The 22,579-nt window shown below is 43.8% G+C and overlaps 1 protein-coding gene across 4 annotated transcripts; it reads right to left on the bottom strand.

The window, feature by feature from the left end:
• Positions 1-1,465: 1,465 nt before the first annotated feature.
• On the bottom strand, positions 1,466-19,397 carry pcdh10a (protocadherin 10a). Of its 4 annotated transcripts, none has more exons than XM_088303379.1 (5): positions 16,315-19,397; positions 15,136-15,194; positions 14,469-14,575; positions 4,975-5,358; positions 1,466-2,872 (listed from the first exon to the last, which is right to left on the bottom strand). In XM_088303379.1, exons 1-5 carry the CDS (start codon positions 18,859-18,861, stop codon positions 2,853-2,855), a joined length of 3,117 nt encoding a protein of 1,038 aa, XP_088159505.1. In that variant the 5' UTR covers positions 18,862-19,397; the 3' UTR covers positions 1,466-2,852. The 4 variants fall into 4 exon arrangements, with proteins under 4 accessions (XP_088159505.1, XP_088159506.1, XP_088159504.1 ...); XM_088303380.1 differs by having other exon boundaries at positions 5,198-5,358; XM_088303381.1 differs by lacking the exon at positions 1,466-2,872 and having other exon boundaries at positions 5,007-5,135; positions 5,198-5,358.
• Positions 19,398-22,579: the final 3,182 nt, after the last annotated feature.

The following is a 22,579-nucleotide window of genomic DNA, read 5'->3' as shown; positions in this document are numbered from 1 at the left end:
CAATTGAAATGTGCTGTGAGAGGTGTGTGCAGCTCCCAGTAGGTTAGTGCTATCAATATGTGTTTAGTTTAAATAAATAAATAAAATAAAATGAAAAAAACTTGACGAGTAAAAAAAAAAAAAAAAGTGAGACACATTTTGGATTTCACACCCAAAATTTAGTGAAAAACATCTGACGGGCCTAATGCTACAAAAATTGTGTTCCACAGTGTTGTATTATTTTATATTTCATATATATCCTTCAAATTAATTTTTATTAATGTTTAGAAATGTAACGTTTAAAAATATGGTAATTATTTAAATCCTAACTATTTATCCATAGTATATTAAATTGAGGGGTGATTCTGCCTCTTTGCTCCTGACAAATGTGGTCAGAGGCGGATGACAGACACGAGTCAAATGTCTGTACTCGTTAATCTCAAAGGTGTTTCATGGGATTTGAAGTCTGGGCTCCGTCCCATTCTTCTTCAGTTCACCCAACCATGCATTTCTAAAAAAAAAAAAAAAAAAATGGAATATAAGAGAGCCTTCCTCACTATTCCCCTCACGTTGAAAGCATAAAATATTCACAAGTGTCTTTGTAAATTGAAATTTACATATTGGACCCGTCAAAAAGATGAAGTGTTGTTTTCTTCTTAAATGTTAAACCAAACTTCTTATACGAAAAGCATTATTCATGCGGAGCATTCAAACGTGTTAACACGGTTTCCCGGTAACGGAATGTAGGCATTTATCTCAAATCAAAAATGGCAACATCGCAATTAACACATCACACGGACTTGAAATATGCTCAATAAAAATCTATACATTATGAATTATTACCATACGTATATTCATTTTTGCGTTTATAGTTACCATAAGCCGTTCACTTTCGGTCTTCAGTCTCATGCATTAGCGTCTGATAGAATGTTTCTGGGTGAGAAGCTAATCCCAAACCCAAAGGCCATTCACTCATGCAGGAAAGCACCGGATCAGTCACATGCGGCCGTCACATGAATCTGCGCCTTCTAAAAGAAGGCAATCTTGTGATGGACACAAACAGATCATCTCTGTTTGCAGTCAGCCAATGGACAGAACCCTCCACCTCTTGCGATGACCTCAAATTCAAGAGCTCTTTCTCCTCTTGTAAACCTCTCACCATGTGAGAATCACATTGGAATGAAGAGATGATGGAATTGGAATGTGAGGGTGGAGGGAGTTGTCGCCAGTGATTTTTTTTGGGAAGACGGGCGAGAGCGGACAGTGATGGGCACCGTAATTTATTTATTTTTTTTTTAAGTCATAGGAAGGTGACATCCTTAAAGTCCATAAAATACATCTGCGATAACTCTGTTTCTCATGAAAATGCAAGCACTAAAAATAACAGCGACAGCAGAGACGGTTTTCTGTGATAAAACCAAGAAAAGAGCAGCTTTCCCAGTGGACTTCTGGCAAATTATTCCCGACAAAACACACATTAGAAAACTTCAATACACGGTTTATTTATTACTTGACCTGTGTGTGTGTGTGTGTGCGTGTGCGTGTGCGTGTGTATGTCTTTGTCAGCATATGATTGTAAAATCTCAGTAGTAATAGCCCCTCCCCCTTCCTGTACATGAGCATATACCGAGTTAAAAATACACAGGCGACCAAGATTTCAGTGACATGGTGAAAATAACAATCAAATAAAAAAGTCAACCAATCCTCGGTTGACGTGAACGTTTTTTTTTTTGTTTTGTTTTTAGCATTCCTCCTTTCCAGTCAGAACAACTCTCCATTTTTTAGCACTTGGAATTCTTGATTGAATTGAATGAGGTGTACAAAACCAATGGTTACACAGTTTTCGGGAAAACAAAACGTTTTGTTTGTATATAGTTTTATATATATATTGTTATATATGTATAGATTTTATATGAATTTAAACGCTTTTTAAAATAGCACAGTAAACACGTTTCACACATGATAAGAACCACTGAATGTGTCTGATTGTTTATGTATAGGCCGAGGGCATTAAAAGAATCACATCCTGGTAATTCATCACTTCACGAGTTCAAAAAGTTTCTCGTAATACATCACGTCACCTTCCGGCTGCCTTTCGCTGTTGTCAAAAGTCATCCTTTTTACGTTGCTCTTTGCATCTAAACGTCGGAATATGTATGCATCTATAGTTCTCCACACGTGAACCACACAGAAAGAACTGAAAGCAAAATCGATAGAAGGACAGTCAGTCCAAAAAACAGAAACAGAGAATTTGAAGTCCGTTCTCCGCGTTTTCCTTTTTTTTTTTTTTTTTTTTCTGTGCCATCAAATACCTGAATAGCACCATCCGGCCCGCTCTCACACTGCACGTCACTCATTATATATCGCCAGATAGTCTTTTGTACAGTTGGCTCACTAGTGACCGAAGAAATAGCTAAAGGGCTCTACATCATGTCGGTCCAAGTTAATGACGCTTCATGTATGTAAACAGGCACACACAACTCTTCAGAGTCCAAATCACATCTGGGAGTCAGCGGGTCCTTCGCGGTCTCTTGCATTCCTGTCTCACGACTTCCCTTTGTCGATAACGTTACACAATGTCAAAAGAGTGTTTCAAGCCCCGATCTCAGTCCTGCTGAGAGGAAATAAGGCCTTGGAATGCTCCTCGGATACGGAAAGGTTGACAGCTACTCAGAATTGAATACTCCTTGCCTCTTTTAGGCAAGCGAAGCCGCGGCTTTGTTCGTTTGCCACCCGAGAAAATGGCGGCATTTATCCAGAGTTGTTGCGGTCCAGCTTTGTGTTTATTTAGTCTTAGCTTGAGGTCTCTATCATCAGTGTGGTGGTCTGGAGCTGAACTTCACGCCGTCTCTGACAGGTCCACGTGGAACGAGCTAGCAAATCCTCTTGCGGGCTGTAAGACAGAGAAGAGTCATTAAGACAAATGACACCGTTTCCCATGTGGCTTTTTAGTAACCGCTCCAAATACAGCTCATTGAAGGATAGATGCCACAAAGGAATTTCTGTCAAGTTATTTATACGCCATAGAAGCTCCTCCACACTGTGTGATACGAAACCGAAAGACGCAAGTAGCCAATGTTGGTTTTGTTTTTTTCAAGGTTGAATGTCAAACGGTCGCAAAGACGTTCGACAACAGTTTTATGTTGCCGTCGAGAAATTTAGAACATGATTCAGGGTTCGTTCAAGGTCGCAAAGATGTTCACCAAAAATGCTATCGATCCCAAACAGTTTTTTGTCGTCGCCAAGAAATTTGGAACAAATTTCGATGGCGACAACAAAAAACTGTTTACAACCATTAAGACTGTTGGATGTCTATTGAACGTCTTTGGAACTGCGACATTGAACGAACGCTCACAAAAAAAAAAAAAAACATAATTTGCTACGTGCACACACACTTGCAAACCTTCACCGCACAGTGACATACGGGCTTTTGGGATGAGATTAAAAACAACGGTGAGGATTACGATTTCAAATTCAATGCCTGCATTATGCAAAATAAATAAATAAATACACATTGTCTCCGTTAGTATCCATAAATAATTACATATTATTTATTCTCCATTCGTCAAATATTACAAACGACAACCAAAAGAGATTCAACTTTAGCATAACGTCACCCTCTGAAATCACAGATCCAAAGTGGCTCCATATTGCACATTTATCATTACCCTGCGAGGCAGAAGAGATGAGCAACCTGCTATATTTAGAGCAGGCTACCTAAAGGCTAAATAGCAGTGATTACTATTATTATTTTTTTTTTACCCACGCAAGGCCATTGTTGTACAGGAGAGAAATTGCTTGGCACAGTTTGCTAGGTCAAAAACAATCCTTCTTTACCTGAGAGACAGTCCCCAGTCGGCATGCAGTTTCATGGCGGATGGTGGTGTGCATGCTAGTGACTTGATTGGAAATGACCTCTCGACTGAGTGTGTGTATATCGAATCCATTCTCCACTCTTAGAGCTAATAGATTATTCATGCTATGTGCAAGCCCGGAAATGATTTGTGATCGTCTCCTAATGAATGTTGCAGAACTCTTTGGAGCTGGAAATTCCCTTTCATGTTCCGACTGGTATCAATACGATGCAGCTCAACTTTCCCAACTGAAGATTTTGGAGTGTTGTTTGTTAGTATTGCTTGCTACACGCATTCTTTTTCCAGAATAGAGGAGAGCATAGGTGTCAAACTCTGGCCCGTGGGCTAAATTTGGCCCGCAGTGTAATTATATTTGGCTCGCGAGGTTATACCAAATGACTACTATACCATTTTACATTCTATATAATAATATAGGATAATAGTAATTTTAAAAACTAAAAATGCTATTGCATTAATAATAATTTTTAATTTTTAGCATTTATTTTGTTTTTAAAAAAAATGGTACTTTTCGGCCCACTTTGTATTTGAGTTTGACACCCCCTGGAGTAGAGTGACGATTTGTTTCCGTGGATATAAATTCACTTGTCAAGTTCCAAACAATAAGCAGCATTCAGATGAACGTGTGAGGCGATGAAACAAATAAAAACATGAAGTGAGCTTGATGTAGATGAACTTTTCTTATATGAGCAACACATAAAAGAAAAAGAGATAGCTTGGCGAGGGATTTGACAGTGGGTGAGAGGGAGACAAATGGGCCACAGCAGATTCATAAGAGTCCAATTCTTCCTTCTTTTTATTCGTATTTTTGTAATGTCACATTAATTACAGACAGTATCTAAAATTAGTGGGGAAGTCTATTTCGGTGATTTTTGGAAGAAAAGGAGGGGTAAGCAATAATGGGATTGTTTTTTTTTTTTACATAGAACAAAAAAATGATAAATTACAAGAGAACAATCCAACAAACTAAAGTTGCACTTTTAAACTCCTTCAAAACAGGAGAAGTAAATATCTATAGTCCAGATTGGAAAAAGAGGCACATTCACCACCCACTTTCTTTAGTATCTGTACTGGATCAGACCAAAGTCAAAGGGTCCTAGGGATTTCTCATACTGATACTCACAGAAAAAAGTGGATTTGTACGGAAGGGTCCCCCTATCATATTCTTTCCTCTCTAGCGTGCCGGAGTTGTACTGCTGCTGTTGCGGATGGAGGTGATGGTGAAGACTGTTGTGTGACTGTGACCTTTGACCATCCTTGCCAAAGGTGAAGAATGACCTATTGCTGGACGGAGCGGTGGACGATGTCAAGGCGACTTGGTCGGAGAGGTTGACAGAGGAGGGTACCTCAGTGTCCGGCAGTGTCGCATCCATTCCGGGGACATGGAGGTTGCTGCGATAGTCCGGCCCCTGGCGTCCATCGGACGGGACGAAAGATGGCATCCAGCAGCGGTCGGAGTGGCCCAGGGCCTTGCACTCTTCTGTGCAGTTGGAGAACAGATCAGCACCTGCAGTCAGGTCAGTGGAAACACAAAAGAGAAGATTGTAAGCACAATGGGGATGAAGTGGGAAAAGGCAGTAATAGAGGAGGCCGAATAAATGTGACAGGGGAAAAAAAGGGGTTGGGTGGGGGCACGAATTATGAATCATTCATGTTCCAAAAACAAAAAAATGCTCATGAAGACTATTCATCAAAGAGAGAAATCCATCACTGATGAAACAAATTGTTTTCCTCTAAACCTTGCTCATTCTTTATGAAAAGTGCAATCAAAGTCGAGACGGCATTTCTTAAAAACATGCCCCCCAAGGCATCATCTTACAAAAAAAAACATGATCATAAAACTACAATTACCCCAAGAAAAGTGACAAGAAAAACAACAGTAGTCACTTGACCACCAAATTGGACTTCAGCGTCAATCACGCGCCATACAATCAGACATTCTGTAATTGACCGAGGGTTACTGCCAAAAAACAAAACATTCACATTAAAAAGATTATATTAACACGGGAAATGATATCATAGAAGTAGAGGCATGAAAGGGATCCAAGTTATGTTAATTACGCTCTCTTAGAGAGAATAAAGAGAGGAGGCTGGTGGGATAAGTGTATGAGCGAGATTATAAAAGGGGGGGGAAATGAGGGGAAAAAAAAGGAAACATGAACAGAGTCATCATAATAATTACACCCTGCAGACAATTTTCTCCTGTGCAGATTGGATTTGTGTTTCTTCGTGTTTCCCCCCGTAGCTGGTGAAATGTGGGAAAGCAATGGAATGGTTTGATCAAAGAAGGAGGCAGGAGGTTGAGGGCTTACATCGGGGAGGAGGAAGGCAACGGGGAAAAGAAAAGGGGACAATCTACGACCCTTCTTCTCTGCATCCTCCTGAGGCCAAAATGGCTTACCATCAAAGTTGCACAAACGCACCCTTGTGAGTCGTCACGTACGAAATGGTGTTATTATCGACAATGCAGGTGTCCCTAATGTTTTGACCAGACAAAAAACATATTTACTGTGTTTTCGTGACCATAAGGCGCATCGTATTAAAACGCGCCGTCTCAAAACGTACGCTCGCATGCGTGCTGGTGTTTGTTTTTTAAAAAGGCAGCGGGAGCAAAACGGATATTTTGGTAGTGCTGTTCAAGTATTTCACACGCCAGGTTCCCTCTTGTCATTGTCAGGGTCAGAAATTGAACTCAAACCGACACGCAAGCCCGAGCCTCCGCAATCCATCCACAAATTGTGGCTGAACTCACCCGGCGCTGCCTCCCGGTCTTCGAAATGCCGCGTTTGCCATCTGTCGTTCATTGCACATCGTTCGCAACGCCCTGTTTACACGAATGTCGCAACAGTTGGAGATCCTTCGTCAAGCCTCCCAGAATGATGGTAGCTCCGAGTTCATTTGGCGTACCAAACGGTATTCCGGTACCTGCTTTTAGCGTCCTCTTTCACGTCCGTATGCTGTCCTCAGTCACGTTCGCATTTCCTCTATATCAGGGCTCTTCAATCCTGTTCCTCGAGGACCGCTGTCCTACCCGTTTTCCATCTCTCCCTGGTGCAACACACGTCACCGATCGTTATCTAGCTTTTGTAGACCTTGCTGATTATCGGATCATTTGAATCAGACGTGTTGCAGCGGGGACAGTTGGAAAACCGGCAGGACACCGGCCCTCCAGGAACAGGATTGAGGAGCACTGCTCGATATAAACGCCGTGTCGGCAAGTGATGCTCACAGTGAGTCAAGTGCTGCGTTCGTCAAAGAATTTTTTAGTCAACAATACATTATATCGTTCTTTCCATCTTGAAAATTTTCTTTCCGTCATTGTATGTCATCTAGCAGTTGCATGGTTCACCTTCAGAAAATTTCTTTTGAACGACAACAAAGGCCCAATTGTTGGATTTCTGTAAAAGACTATCTTGCCTAATTTTTCCCGTGGCGTTAAGAATGATCTTTTAGCCACGGCGGAAAGACTTCGGAAACAGAGAAGCAATTGTTTCCGTTGATTCTTGATTTTCCCCAAGTCAAAATACCAAGGAAAGAGTTTCCAACTGTAATAAACGAGGTGTGTCAGAAAATGACCAGAACGGGTGTCACAAAAGACGTATTTCAAATCCAAACTGCAAATTATTCTATTCATTATCCGATCTCTTCCGGGAAGTAGGCGGAGTACACCCTGAACTGGCCAGCCAATCGCAGCGCACACAGAGACTGACTGGTCACCAGTGTTGCAATTTGACATGCTTTTTAATTTGTCACCAAATGTACCCGTCTTGCGATTGTCTAATTCCAACTATAAATGTCATCCGTGCTCATGTAAGTAAAACCGTTCATGAGGCAGAGGCAGGCTCTTGTGTTTGTGTGCACGACGTATGCAATAATGCTGCCACTGTAATTCAGGACACGAGGGGGGGCAAGGCGGGCCATGCGACCGCAGTGACCATGAAGTCAGATGAGACACAAGGCTCCCAGACAATCAACAGCGCGGGCCAAACAGAAGCCGGAGTCACAGATTTCCGGGGCAGCAAAGCTGCAGGAGCCATAAGGAAGAGAGAGAAGGAGCTCAGAAAACACAGATGGAGAGAGCAATGGCCAAATAACAGACAGGGGGACATCGCAGATGGAACGGAAAGAGTGGTTAAATGCATACAGAAGTGGACGCTTTATGTTATACAAGTAAATACGCTTTTCTTGCTTTTCTATTGTGGAATGGGAAGTGCCCCCCCCAAAAAAAAACAAAAATATTTGCAATAAAATGCTCCATGCGCCTTCACTCATTCGGATTAATATTGCGTTTGTGGAATAGGAGTTAAGCAGCAAAATCCACAAATTTTTAGCCATCTCAGGGGGCGGCCATTTTGTCACGTGACAACTGAAAATGACATCACAGTTGCTCAGGGCTCAGGTAACGATCAATCACAGATGACCTGTTTTCGGAAGCTGAGCTATGATTGGTCGTTAGCTGAGCCGTGAGCAATTGTGATGTCATATTCAGGCGACAGCAAGTGGCAAAATGGCCGCCTCGTGATATGGATAAAAATTGGAGGATTTTAATGCTTAAATTATTATTATTAATCAGAATACCATTTAAATAATTTGCTTAAAATATGAAAATTCTACTTTAAAAAAAAATTAAATTGATTTTTTTTATTAAAAAAATAATTAAATAAAAATATATATATTTTTTTAATATTTCTAAGTATATTTGAGCATTTTATCCCCACTACAAAAATGACTTGGGGGAGGAAAACTCACATTTGCAAGGTACATTATTTCCATCATTTTAATATTAGGCAATTAATTATTACTATTCGTATTATTACAAACCCTTTAATGCAACTGCAAACCATCTATGCTCCGCCACGAAATCAACGAGTGGCCTTTCGCTTTTTAACGATTTGTTGACCATTGCCGGAGCTGCCCTCAGGCATTCTAATCGTCTCAAGGCCATTGTGCAGATAGGTGGATGGCAGTCACAGTGCTCATTCATCTTCAAATATAACCGTTTTAATCAAATCAAAGACAACAATGGGGTATTGTTCTCCGCAGAAGGAAAAGTAAATATCGTGTGCAAAGCCTCGGCAACCTGAGAGAGGGGTCTTTGCCTGTCAACTTGCTCTTAACCAACAGCGACATCAACACATATGTTTGCAAACACGCAGGCTTAAAAGTACTCTTATGCCAAGTTATGTAAATGCTTGGAAGCAAACCGACAGACAGGCCATGTGCGCATGACACCCAGTGGCTGTTGATCCTCATGAAGCACCTTCACTTCCTCGGGCAGGAAGCAAACAACAACCAAAACAGTGAGTGGCAATGACAGTCCCTGCCAACAGCGCTCTCCCTCATCATGACCTCATCCGGCAGGCAAACACACACACACACACACACACGCATGCAAACTTGAGCACATGCAACGGGGGTAAACAATGCGACACAATGCAAAGACAATATACTTTCTAATAAGCCATCAGCACATTTGCCACTGACTATTTTGTTTTTCATTACATCGCCGCGCGTTCCACAAATCCCATGTTGGAGTGATTTGACTAATTGTGCTGCCTGACATACAATCAGCAAGTGGAAGCTGAAGGAAATGAGGGAAAACAAATCCTGGGGGGAGGGGGGGGGGGGATGAGTCAAATGTTTGAATGCGCTGTGTGGGTACCCAGATTAGAGTCAACCCCCCCGCCACCAACTACCGCCGATGCCCTGCATTCACCCCTCTGTACTTGACTTTCTTCTGTCACTTTTTCCATCTAAAAAAAACAAAAAACAACCAAACAAAAAATAACCCCCCCCCCGGTTGATGGTGTCTTCCAGCTATACTCTATATATAATCTCTTTTTTTTTTCTTCTTTTGTTCCAGAGAGGATACACGCATGCCAATATTTGGACGGCAGCTCAAGACGGCAGGGGAGTAGCGAAAGCTTTCTTGCACGAGCTGCCCAGTGATGAGTAAACCACAGACCTCCCAGGGCAAAAAACAGAGCAAGATGGCTGCCACTCTCGCCGGCGATGACAGGCAGAGAAATTGTCGGGAGCCTCGCAGAGGCAGCCACTAAATGTTTTGATGGAGAGCCGAGATGGCTGCTTGCCCATGCGCTGCCCGCTTGATTAATATCCCACCTTACTGTACCGGCTCGGGGGTGACCACCGGTTATTGATCTCTGGTTTGGATGCAACGAGGTGTGCTGGATACTTTTTAATGAAATGGATGCAACTTTCACGCAGTTGTCACACCTTCATTTGTTGCAAAAGACAAATTATGCTTCTAATTATTTAGGTTTTTTTTAATTGATAATCCATCCCTCCGTTTTCTATATGTGGTGGGCGGTCAAGGCCTTCTCTGCTGGCCTAACATAATCAAGAAAAAAAAAAGATCATATTCGAGCCTACGTGTGAAATGCACGGCCCGCCACTGATCGTTTCTCCTCATTTCGGCTCGAGGTGAGCTCGGGCCTATCCCAGCTGACTTTGATTAACCTATGAGTGAAAGCATTAAATATCCTAAAAAAAAATATCATGATGCAATAGTTTTCCCGATGTGAGTTAGCGTCTTCGGTGTGAGCAAAGGTGGTTCCTAAACCCGGCTTGCTAAACGCCTTTGACAGATCAATGACAAGGAAACATGATGCCAGCTACTAATTCATAATCATCAATCTCCTACACCCTTGCCACGGTGATTTAATTGCCTCATTTGTCATGGCGTTGGTTCTCACGAAAATGTCATCATGATGATCATTTTTGTTCTCCCTACCGTCTCACAGATCTCAGCATCCGTGTCTGAGATGCTTTTTTTTTTCTTTTTCTGCTTGTTCACTCAATTTCCTATTAGGGAGACGAGGGAAATAATGCTGAGAGAAGACAGCACCGTATTTGAATAAAACAACCTGAATGAGGGTGTGGGCTAGATAAGGGTGTGGCAGTCAATCACACGTGCTTCCGATGGTGACACGGCCGTGTTTCACCGCAGACGCAGTGCTTTCAGGAAAGCTATTTGCACACTTTTTAAAAGCATCTGGAGATAACCTCACAGGCACAATCCCTTTGATTTAAAACAACATCAGGAGCCTTATTTCCGAATGTGTCAAAAGGGTGGCTGTGCGCTTGGCAAACGCAGGTGTGCTTGATGATATGCCAACTGCAGATGCTTTTCACTTGATTTTAAACATTCAGAGACATACCAAAAGGGACATTGTGATGCGCGGTCCTGTGAGGACAACCTGCCTCTAAACCACAACACCCCCCCCCCTTTGATAATTGCTATGCAAAGGCTTCCGAAATGAATTACTGCTCAGCCAAGTGTTGCGGAGACCCAACGTGCGAGGGAAACAGAATGAAGGATGAGACTCTGCCGCACATGTGCGTCACATAGCTCTTTGGATGTGTACACACTGGCAAAATTTGCTTAAGCAGACAAATTCCGGAAAAATACACAAAACCGATGTGAGGTCTATGCTGGTTTTAGCTCATTCAGGGCATCGTCTTCGAGGAAATATGCACTCAGCACAAATGCACGTTAGGCAACACACACTGCCCATGGTAGACGGGGAGGCGGAATTGTATACAGTCCCGATGCTCACTAAGTAAAAAAAAAAAATAAATGAGAATGCCTTCCTTTACGAAAATAAAATTGGTGCTGCGTGAAATCCTTTATTGAATCGAAAAAAAATCGAATCGAATTGATATTGGAAATTGTGAATCGATACCCAGCCCTCATTGCAATAATAAAACACTGTTGGTTATAACCACACCAAAAACATCACCAAACTAGTTTGACCAAACTTCCGTTCAACCAAACTTCAAAGGCTGGAGGCTGTTGTGTGTGAAGATGAGTGTTTCGCCTTCACACGCTTGTGACACAAAATGTAACAGCTTTGTCAGATTTGTGATTGAGTCAGCAAGATTTGGAATATGTCTACTAGAACTAAACAAGACCACCAGAGGAATCTATAAGGTCAGCAGACCCTCGCTAAACATATATATGATTGCCATTTCAGTCAACACCAAATTGCTAACTGCCACATTGTCCCGGCTAGCTACAAAGCTGCGTACTTCTACGCTGCAAATCTATTGGCTGACTCAGAAGTGCTGGCACCATCCATGTGACTGCTGAGCTTGTGCTGCAGTCAAACAGTTATTATTATTATTTATTTTATTTGTTTTTTTAACTCGGGACTGCACGGCTATAAACATTTTTTGCTTTATCAGTATTGTTGATGAGTGTGTAATTTTTGAAGATGTTTATAAGCATCTGAAATGGCACTAAAGTGTTTCGGCATTTCAGTTTGTGGCATATTCATGGTTTAAATGATCAATCCAGGCAATTATAATCACTTTTAAAGGGGAGCGTTAATCATTTGCGGTGGGTTCGATCGTTATCCACCCGTTGCGGTGGTCCGTTGTGTACACCTGGCAGAGTGCCAAGTCATAACTCTGACTGCAAAATGAATATCTTTTTGAGATTTCTGCGGCCGAATACTGCCGCTAATTCCGATTTATGAGACCATAAAAACTCATATAGAAGTATCAAATTGTAATAACAGTGGTATAACACATACATATCCTATTTAGGTTTTTGGTTCCATTTGTTTCAACTTTAAGCAAGTAATACATGGCAGATGTTTATAATAAATGCATTATCAAATATAAAAATCTTATATTGCATTGGCGTACTTTTTGGCAAAGACAGACTTTTGAAGTTTGTGAAACTTCCTCCACATTCCAAAATATCACGAATGTGCTATTACCCCCCATGGAGTGGTCATCTGTTCACTTAAAAATCAAACACAAGGATAAAGTATTGATACAGATTCAAAGATACAAACTGCGTGCGGCATGTTCTTAGACTCGTGCCAAACGGGAGCTGAGGATATTTATTCCTTCTTCAACGTTTGGCTCTTTCTTAGTCACCATGTCACATTCCACGCAAAATAGATGCGATATAACCATCTTCGTAATCAGCAGCGAATTATCATAACAAGCCAGAGATGAAAACATTGTCATCACGAGCTCATCCCTTTCTTCAGCTTTGTTGAGTCGAACTGCTGACAGTCGTATAAAGAGTCAAATATTTCAATCTCGAGTGCCGCCTTTCTGATTTACACACAGTGTGACCTTCCTTAAGAGAGTTACACTATCGGTTGCGCGTCGATTGCGCTCTGTTTCGCCTCAGGTGATAAATAATGTCAAATGCCACAGAGCCTGCCGAGTACCGTTCGCTGTCCTACAACACAGATCCAAAGAAGTCTCGTTTATATTCCCGGCACTGATCCGATATTTGGCAGACTCCGGTCTAGACGGAGGTCGTATATGAGCCGCGTGGAAAGAAGCCTCGGAGGAAAAGGGCAATTCGATATGAAATGTGATTTTCTATTGCTCCTCTTTTTGTCTGACTCCGCTCGGATCAATAAACGGGTACAAGCGTAATCGGATGTTTGCATAAACACGATGACTGCTGTGGTGAACTGTGTCGACAAAAAGGACGCTTCAACACTGCAAATCAAAAAAAAAAAAAAAAAAAGAAAACGACACGGCAGTAAATAAACTTAACAATATGTTCATCTGTTTTATGAACACAAATATTTCTCATGTTCCTTGGTGTCATATTAAAAACGACGTATGTACCTTTAAGGATATCATGACTTTGAGTGTCAAGTGTTGAATCTTCTCCCACATTTTTGGGGGAAAATCCAAGTACATTGAAAAAAAAAAAGTTGCAACAGTGGCAGCTTAAGCTCATCCGTAAGAACTTGTGCTGGAAGGTCACCGTTGAAGTCCCGCTGTAGACAAATGTGAAAAATAAAATGGCACCGCGTGTTGTTGGGGAGATGCTAGTCTGCTTCCTGGATTAGCCCCCTCTCCTCTCACTAAACCCCGCACCGCCCTTACATCATTTACCGCCATTGACGGCTAAAGACGTCAAAGATCCTTTTTTTTTTTTTGGGTAGCAAATGAGTTAACAAGAGTTGCAACACTGTTTGACTGCATCCTTACACAATGACCTCGCTCCTTGCTCACCTGCCTGTGTGTGATTTGCTGTGTGATGTGCAATACGGAGATGTATACAGCAGTGCCAGCTAAATCCATGAATAAATTATCCCCCATAACACACACAATTACCTTTACATCACACAACTATTTTTTTTTCTTCAGATGTGGACTGAGGGACAGATATAGACTGTAACCGTATTTCTTAAGTGTTAATTGGCTGACTGGCAGAAGATGCAACAATTCATGCAGCTGATTGAAATGCATCTCATTATGTCACTTCAGCTTCGGTGCCTTTGCCTTACACGTCAGTGAATTTATTGATTAATGCCGCAAAAGAACTGCAGGCCGAACACTTCCTCATCCGTGTGAGTTGCTGGGAGAAAGCAAAAAAAAAAAAAAAAAGTTCTGCCACGAGATCTGTCTTTTCATCCGCTGTTCAAAATGGAATCAATACCTTTTGGTTCTGATCATGGAAGCCAGCTGACATCAGACAGCCACAGCAGTCTGAGTTCCACAAATTAAAAAGACCCCCCCCCCCCCCCCCCCCTCGTCTGCTCAATTCACCACATCCCGTGGACAAACGCTTTCTTCCAAAAGATATATGTGATTATGTTTCGACAAACTCACCGGCAGAGTGGCCCCGGTTCGTGGCATCGTGGTCACTGTCGCCTTGCTCGCTATCGCCGTGACCGCTGTCTTTCGAGCTTACGATGTCTGCTTCTTGGAACGCCGAACTGGAGGAGAGAAGTACAATGCAGCCAGTCACAGACGCACAGGAGAATGAAACAAATTCAGGGGTAGAGAGCGAGGTCAACCAACAATACTTGGGGGGGGGGGGATTAAATGAAAGGCCGGAAGAGTGCGAGAGAGAGAGAGCGAAAACGACAAGGGAATCAGAACCCGCCAACGCATAACTGCATTAATACCGTCACGGCGGCCATCACGATTCTAAATTGGATGTTACACATGGCATGTAATGAAATCCAGTCTTAGCGCTTTAATAGGCACCGCTCTGCCAGTTATGGGACTGGTGCCAAATTGAAGAGCTACATTACGGACACATTGGGAACCATGTCGTCTCTCAGAGCCACAATTAATGATGCAGAATCCGCAAGACGAATACTGATGGGTGTAATATTCCGTTTTATAGATCTGCGAATAGACTCGGGTTCCCTTTGGCCAGCAGGATGGTAGCGGCCCTCCAGGTAGTGAATGCTTGTGCGGTCCGCCTTGCTCAGCACATTGTTACTCGTAGTGTGTGTGTGTGTGTGCACAACAGAGAGCTTTTCACTACCTGTTAACACGCCTTGGTCTGTCCACCAGGTAGCTGAGTTCCGCACGTTGGTGTTTATTCTAGAAAATACGGAAAAACAATTCAGGTCAGGTCATCTAAAATTAGAAACCCCATTGGAGAAAGACAAGTGACCACAAATGCAGATATCGCCGCAGCTCGTTCTGCAGCAGCGAAAGCAGTCGGAATGTTGAACGCATCCACTTGCACGCACGCATCCACTTAATGACCGGGTGAGGAGAGAGCAGCGGAGAGTGGGTTAGGAGGCGATTGAATGTGTAAATGATTGAGCCAGCCTACGCTGGGACTGAACAACCTTTGTTCACGCCGCTGCCATGCTGGGTCGTGCGGAGAATACTTAAAGCAGAGCAAAGGCAAGACTGTGACTGGCTGTCTGGCAAAACTCCAGCCACACTGCAATCAACAAAAAAGCTTCAAGTCCTCCAAGCTCTCCGGTGCAAAACGCAGAGGCTGAGCACCAAAAATGAGGCCATCACTTATCTCCTTTTGTCGAATGTTTGCCGCCTCAATATATTTTGCTCCTCTAAGTATATGCAGTGTATGAATCATTCTTTGGAGAAACGGGGACATAATTAGAACGATCTATGAGGCCTTTGTGGTTGTGGGCTATTTTTTTTAAGCAGGAATTGTAATAAATGAAGTTTCCATGAATAAAATTGAGTGTGAAGATGATTTCTACAACAAATAAACTTCAAATGGATTTGCGTGCACAAAACACGCTGGGTCTGTCTGTCCAATTACCACAAAGCAAATAAAACCAATACTTTAATTGACGGCTATAAACGTCATTTTTATCCTGCGTAAAAAAGAAAACCAAAAAAAAAAAAAAAGATTGGAGGATTTCGAGTAAAATACTCACATGAGCTTTGTCTGCTTTATCTGACATGAGTGAATAAAAACTAAAGAGCCACCGGGGATTTAACAATTGACATGTCCAATCACCATTAGGCATGACGATGATTAAAGGCCACCGAGCTAAACAGTCGGTCAATATCATTTCCATCTTTTGAAGAGCTTTGCTTTGACACGACTTGAATAGAAGATATGAAACATATGGTGGGATGATTATTTCTGACGACGTGATTGTGTTAAATGTGATGGTTATAAAGCATCTGGTCAAGGAGGGGCGGGCGGGGGGGGCAGTGTAATCTGTATTCTTACCTCACTGGAAAGAATACTGCCATTGGATATGATGTCCGGTTGTTGGTCGCTGTAGCCAGTGACTAAGGCGCCACACGGGTTGGTGTGATCCGTATCGGTGCTTCGTGAGGGGCTGCATGGTTTGAGGAACATCAGATCAGTTTTGGCGGACTCTGGCGTCAAACACACTTGGTAGCAGTAGGAGTTCTGGTTCTGGTGGTGGTGGGAGCCGAATCCACCCCCGACACTGCCCACTCCCGACTCCTCCACGGGCACCTGCCCCACGGGCCCGACACCTGATGTCACGTTGGTACTCTGCACCAACATGATGTCGGACTTACTCAGCTTCTTCTGCTTGCGGCCTCGAGCGTGCCTGCTGCAACAGGAACCGCAACACATGCAACAGTCGCCGGCCAATAAGCAGGTGTACAGGTTGAGCTTCTTGTCCTTCTGGCAACGCACGGCCAAGACAATCATAGCCAAGAGGAAGATAAAGGAGACGGAGCCGAGGGCTATGATGAGAATGAGCGTCAGGTCGAGGGAGGTCTCCTTTGCCTTGGAGGCGGAGCCACGATCCCCACTGCGACCTTCGACCACGCTGTCGACTAATATCACGCTCACGCTGGCTGAGGATGAGAGGGGGGGCTGCCCGTGGTCCCTCACTTCTATGAGCAGGTCATAATGGCCCTGAGAGTCCCGCTTGTGAGAAATCCGCCGGGCGGATCTCAGCTCTCCCGTCCTCCAATCCATGCGAAACATGCCCATCTCGTTACCTCGCAAGATGCTGTAGGACAGCCGTGCGTTCTCGCCATCATCCGCATCCATGGCCACGATGCGCGTCACAAGGTAGCCGGGCTCGGCAGAGCGTGGCAGCGGCTCTTTCGCCGTGCCATTTTTCCCAATGGGTGCGATGACGGTCGGGGCGTTATCGTTTTGGTCCACGATGATAACGTTCACGGTGGCGTTTGACGAGAGCTCAGGTGTTCCTGCGTCCTTCGCCTGGACCATGAAGCTGAACTCTTTGAGCTGCTCATAATCAAAAGAGCGCAGGGCGTAAAGGTAACCGGTGTCCTGATTTATGGAAACATAAGTGTCCACAGACATGCTCTGTATGTCACACTCCAATATGGAGTAAGTAAGAAGAGCGTTCTGTCCAATATCCGGGTCCAAAGCGCTCACAGCGTGAATGAAAGCCCCAGGCACGTTATTCTCAGTCACATACACGTCATAAACCACCTGCGTGAAACGGGGCGCGTTGTCATTCTCATCCGAGACGTGCACTTTGATGGACTTGCTGGTGGCAAGAGCTGGCTGGCCCTTATCTTTTGCCACCACCGTGATCGTGTACGACTCGGTCGTCTCTCGGTCCAACGGACCGTCCGTCACGATAGTGTAGTAGTTTTTAAATGACGACTTGAGCTTGAAAGGCACATCTCCCAGGATCTCGCAGCTCATCAACCCGTTCTCGCCCGAGTCCCGATCCGAAACGCTGAAAAGTGCAATCACGGTGCCCGGGGCGCCCTGCTCGCTCACGGACTCGGTCACGGTGCTGAAGCCAATCTCTGGTGTGTTATCGTTCACGTCCACCAGTTTCACGAGCACTTTGCAATGAGCGGGGACCGCGTTCGCCCCCAAATCTTTCGCCTGCACGTAAATCTGGTGCGTGCTGCTCTCCTCATAGTCCACCTCACCCGCCACCTCTATCCTGCCTGTCCTGGCATCAATGCTGAATAAGTCTTTAATCCGAGGGGTATTGTGGTTGCTGAATGAATAAATAATTTCCCCGTTTTGCCCCTCGTCAACGTCACTGGCGTTGAGCTGAATCACTTGGGTGCCCACGGGGGAATTTTCCCGCAAGTTAACAGTGTAGACGGACTGGTCAAAAGTGGGCGCGTTGTCGTTCGAGTCGAGAACTTTAACGACCAGGAGCGCGGTTCCGGTGCGCTGCGGGTTGCCTCCGTCCACGGCGGTGAGCACGTAGCGGTGCACGGCTTGCTGCTCCCTGTCCAGAGGCTTCTCCAGCACGAGCTCGGCGAACTTGTTCCCGTCACTTTGAGTCTGCACGTCCAGGTAGAAATTGTTATTATTGGTAATGGCGTATGTGCTGAGAGCGTTTGCGCCCACGTCCGGGTCGAAGGCGTTCTCCACTGGGAAGCGCGTCCCGGGGATGGCGCTCTCGGATATCTCCACCGAAATATCCGACTCGGGAAAACTGGGTGGATTGTCGTTGATATCCATCACTTCGATCTCGACGCGAAAGAGTTCCAATGGGTTCTCCAAAAACACCTCCAGGTGCAGTAGGCACGGGATGGTCTGCTTGCAGATTTCTTCCCGGTCAATTTTCTCCCGCACTACAAGCGCGCCGTTTTCTAAATTCATTTCCAGATAAGGAGTCCGTGAACTGGGCACCGTCTGGAAGCGGCGAGCGGAAAGTTTGGTAATGTCCAGTCCTAAATCCTCCGCGATATTCCCAACCACTGTCCCGGGCTCCTGCTCCTCTGCCACCGAGTAGCGGAGCTGAGAGAGCGCTCCATCCAGGATGGAGAGCAGAAAAAGCAAACGAATCATGCCTGCTCGCTCCCTCCAAGTGCACTTCAATTTAGAAAAAGTCGTTAAAAAAAATGTTACTCCTTACTTTTTACAAGCAGCGCGCATTTCCAAATGATCTGCCTGGGGAAAAAAAGGCGATGACATTAAAAAAAAGAAAGAAAAAGAGAAACAACGAAAAGGTCTCCGGTCGTGCAATTCCTCTCCTTTGGCTCGGATGGTATAACATTTAGTCGTTTGAGCGGTGTGAAGCGCAGCCATTTGATCCGAGCGCCTCCGTTTTAATCAATTCCGCACCGCCCGGCTGTGAGTTTTGGCGTCAGGCTGGTGCATAGCCAACACTTCCTGTGCGCAGAAACGCACTCACCGCTTCTTCATAAAAAGTCACCACAAAACAAGAAATTACTGTCTGGTAAAGGGGAGGGGGATTGGGGCGAAAAAATCTACAATTTCTACATAAGTGCTGACGAATTAACGCGTTTTCCCCCCCTCAACCTCGCTGCGTGAATGTAATCGGTGTGTCCGTGCGCTCAAAGCGGATGATGTTCTCAGCTCGGCTTCTGTCAGACGAGTGTGAGCAGCGGGTTGGTTTTGCGCACTGCTTCTTTCCCCACCAGCCAATGGTGAGCTCAAAGACCGCGCGTAATGCCACCTGATTGGGGCTCCGCGACGCCAGCCAGCGCACGAACTGGAGTCTCTTAACAAAACCAGTTAAGTGCAGTCGCGCTCCTCAGCTCTTCTTCCCCTCTTCTCCTCCAGGCCAAGCCTTGGTGGTAAACAGGCAAATTAAATGTTCTTACACATTCGGCGAATTAAGAAAGTCCAATAATGGAGACGGTTGGAACCAAGTTGACGAGGGAATGCTGGTTTGGTTCAAAACGGACCTGTTAGAATTAAACTGCCATCATACTTGTCTGTACCCAAAACAATGACATTTAGCAACAAGACGGTGCAATAATTTAAGCATGTTTTGCAGTGCTCTGAAATAGTGCGTGAGCTCACAGCGGTGGGCCACCAAGGAAACATCTCGTGAAGGCAAAGAAAGCTATCGAGTGAGCTCTACATGATGTCTCTTTGCCATTGGCATGTCTCATGTTCAACGCGGTAGGCTTCATGTTTTGGGACATAAGTTACATTTCCTATGTTGTTGGGGAGTTGTCACTAAAAGGGTTTCCCATCAGAGCCCGATCACACATGGGTTGCTTTAATTCAGTTTAATGAAGCATTTTGCTTTAGTCCCACAGTGATGCTAATAGCTTGGAGTCTATTAGTTCCCCCTATCTTCCACTTCTTATCATTAACTCTCCTCACATGCTGGCCTTGGTTGTACGTGCTGTTGCGTCATGTGCTAATTTAATAGACAATGAATATATTAAGTGTGCAAATAGGCAGTTTTCCAATGGGGGGGGGGCATAAATAGTTGAGGTTGTACTTGTGCGCATTTTTGAGACGGTGATAACAAAGAGGATGAAAAGGGGTGTAATTGAAATTAATTAGCATAAGTCTCTAAATCCAAGTGTAATAGACGGGGCGCAACAATATCCCCCATAATGCAAAGCGACGTGCCCATTGTGGAGTGGATTAAACCGCGATTCTGCATCTAGCCACGCAAGTCAGAAGAAACAAAGAGCAGACGTTGGATAAATTTGCACCCATGTCTGAGCCAGAGCTGTGTGACTGAATCGAGCTGACGCTGAAGTTGGATCTCACACACACTCTCTCTTTCTCTCTCTCTCTCTCTCTATCGCTCGCGCGCGCGCTCCTCCCGATTGTAACAGGCTATTTTAGAGACCAACGACGCCCCCTGGTGTTTACTCCTTTGCCCTCCCCCCCATCCATTTTGCCCACTAATTCAGTTGAGGGTCAGGAGGGTCAGCTGGTGATATGGAGCCTTAAATATACATTATCCAAATTTCTATTGATACGTATTTTCCCCATCATATATTTTAATCTTTTTATCACACAGTCCTGGTCAAGATGGCACTGAATTAAAAAAAAAAACTCGAGTGTATCAGATTGAGCCGAAATAACAATGTGTCACTCATTGCTTTTCTCCAGTGAGGAGATAAATGTCGAATAAATATTTTATGGCCGCATGCAGGAAACTTTGGAACATACATGTACCCTTTTAGGCCCCGGAAAATAGAAAATAGTTTGACTCATATATGCAGCAATTTGTCACAATATAGATAACGCATTCAATCCTAGACATAGAGAAGAGAGATGACGCTTAATGATGGTCCATGTCACGGTATATAATGACAAGTGACCCAAAGAATTTTTTTACTACCTCTAATTTACTGTGATGCGTACTTGCAGATGCGTGAGTAACAAACGGAGAATCAGTTGTGGAGACAATCAGACTTTGCAAAGTGTTAATAGTACCACCACTCCCTTTAAAGTTCAGTTATATTTACCGTAAATTTTTGTCCATTTACTTTAGATTAATTTTGAGAAATTACAAAGTGTAATAACCAGTCATTTTGGGAGGGGCAAACAAAACAAACTAAGCCCAGTTGGTTGACTAATGCTCAGAAGGGCATAGCAATTTCACAAAATGAACAAAAATGCAATTAAGACATCATTAAGGGGATTGGTACCCATAGGATATAGCTCATGCTTATGACAGAGTCCTCCAATAAGTGTGTACCTCATAGCAGTTAAAATCAAAACAAAACAAAAACAGTACTTTAGAGATTGCAATAGAAAAGTGTTTTGCGGAACTATGAAATGGTAGTAAAGGGGAATTAGGAGTCCCTCCGTCGACTGGAGTCTGTAATGTTTGAAATCAAAGAGAATGTCAGCTAAGTTAATCGGATGAAATTCACTTGTTGATCTATAACAAACTAAAAGCATCTTGTTAACTTTTATGAGCCAAAGACATTGATTCAAAAAGCTCCACGGCCATAAATGCAGGAGGGTTTGTAAAAAACGAGCAGAACAAGTCAATAAACAACCAGTGCCGATGAAAACACTTAAGAAAGTCTTACATACTGGGATGACCAAGGCAAATAAACAAACACACACACTCGTACGCACACACGCGCGAGCATGCTAAAACATCATGTTATAAGTTCAGTTTCCTAAATGTCCAAATTGTTGGATGAAAATTGAATAAAATTTTATAATGCAGTGCTTCTCAATTATATTCTGTTACGCCCCCCCCCAGCAAGAAGAAAACAATTCGCTCCCCCCACCACCACTCACTCTTTGCTGCAACTATGCATTATTGTTGCAAAACAAACCTACACCGAAGCGTTAATACTTGCTGCGCATAATGCGCAAGAGAGCGCCACTGCCAACTACTGGAGTGGAGGTGCAATTACAATTTATTGTAGTACGGTGGGGAAAAAAAAAGCTCCGCAGGTTCACGCCCGCCCCCTCAGCATCGCAATGCCCCCCCCTAGCCCCCCCCCCACTATTTGAGAAGCACTGGTATAATGAAAAAAAAATAAAACTCTTTTAACCACAGTCACCCTTGCCACTAAACGCTTCACTTTTTGAGGCTTCAGTGTGTTGTGGATTTTTCCCAAATATTCATTTAAAAAACAAAAAAAAGACAAAATAAAGCCATATTGTAGCAAGGAACCTTGTTTTGGAAATTAATTGAGGAAGGGGGATTTGAAGTGAAAATCCAATTAAAAAAACTTTAAAAAAAAAAAAAAAGAAAGAAAAAAAAAGTCAACCTCGACTTCTCGTGTGTTCCGGTCCCAATTAGCCCCCCCCCCCAAAAGAACAA

Source organism: Idiotropiscis lumnitzeri, chromosome 8 (assembly GCF_059441095.1).
Source record: "Idiotropiscis lumnitzeri isolate Australia: NSW breed Sydney's pygmy pipehorse chromosome 8, RoL_Ilum_1.0, whole genome shotgun sequence".
NCBI classification, from domain to species: Eukaryota; Metazoa; Chordata; class Actinopteri; order Syngnathiformes; family Syngnathidae; genus Idiotropiscis; species Idiotropiscis lumnitzeri.
This window is presented reverse-complemented; position numbering and strand designations above follow the sequence as displayed.

What these genes read in the sequence shown, in the direction of transcription:
- pcdh10a (XM_088303378.1), bottom strand. Translation starts at nt 18,861, where the DNA reads ATGATTCGTTTGCTTTTTCTGCTCTCCATCCTGGATGGAGCGCTCTCT. An exon ending in AGACCAAGGCGTGTTAACAG is followed by an intron (nt 14,576 to 15,135) that starts GTAGTGAAAAGC and finishes TCTCTCCTCCAG; the next exon opens with TTCGGCGTTCCAAGAAGCAG. An exon ending in GAACCGGGGCCACTCTGCCG is followed by an intron (nt 5,359 to 14,468) that starts GTGAGTTTGTCG and finishes ACCTGACTGCAG; the next exon opens with GTGCTGATCTGTTCTCCAAC.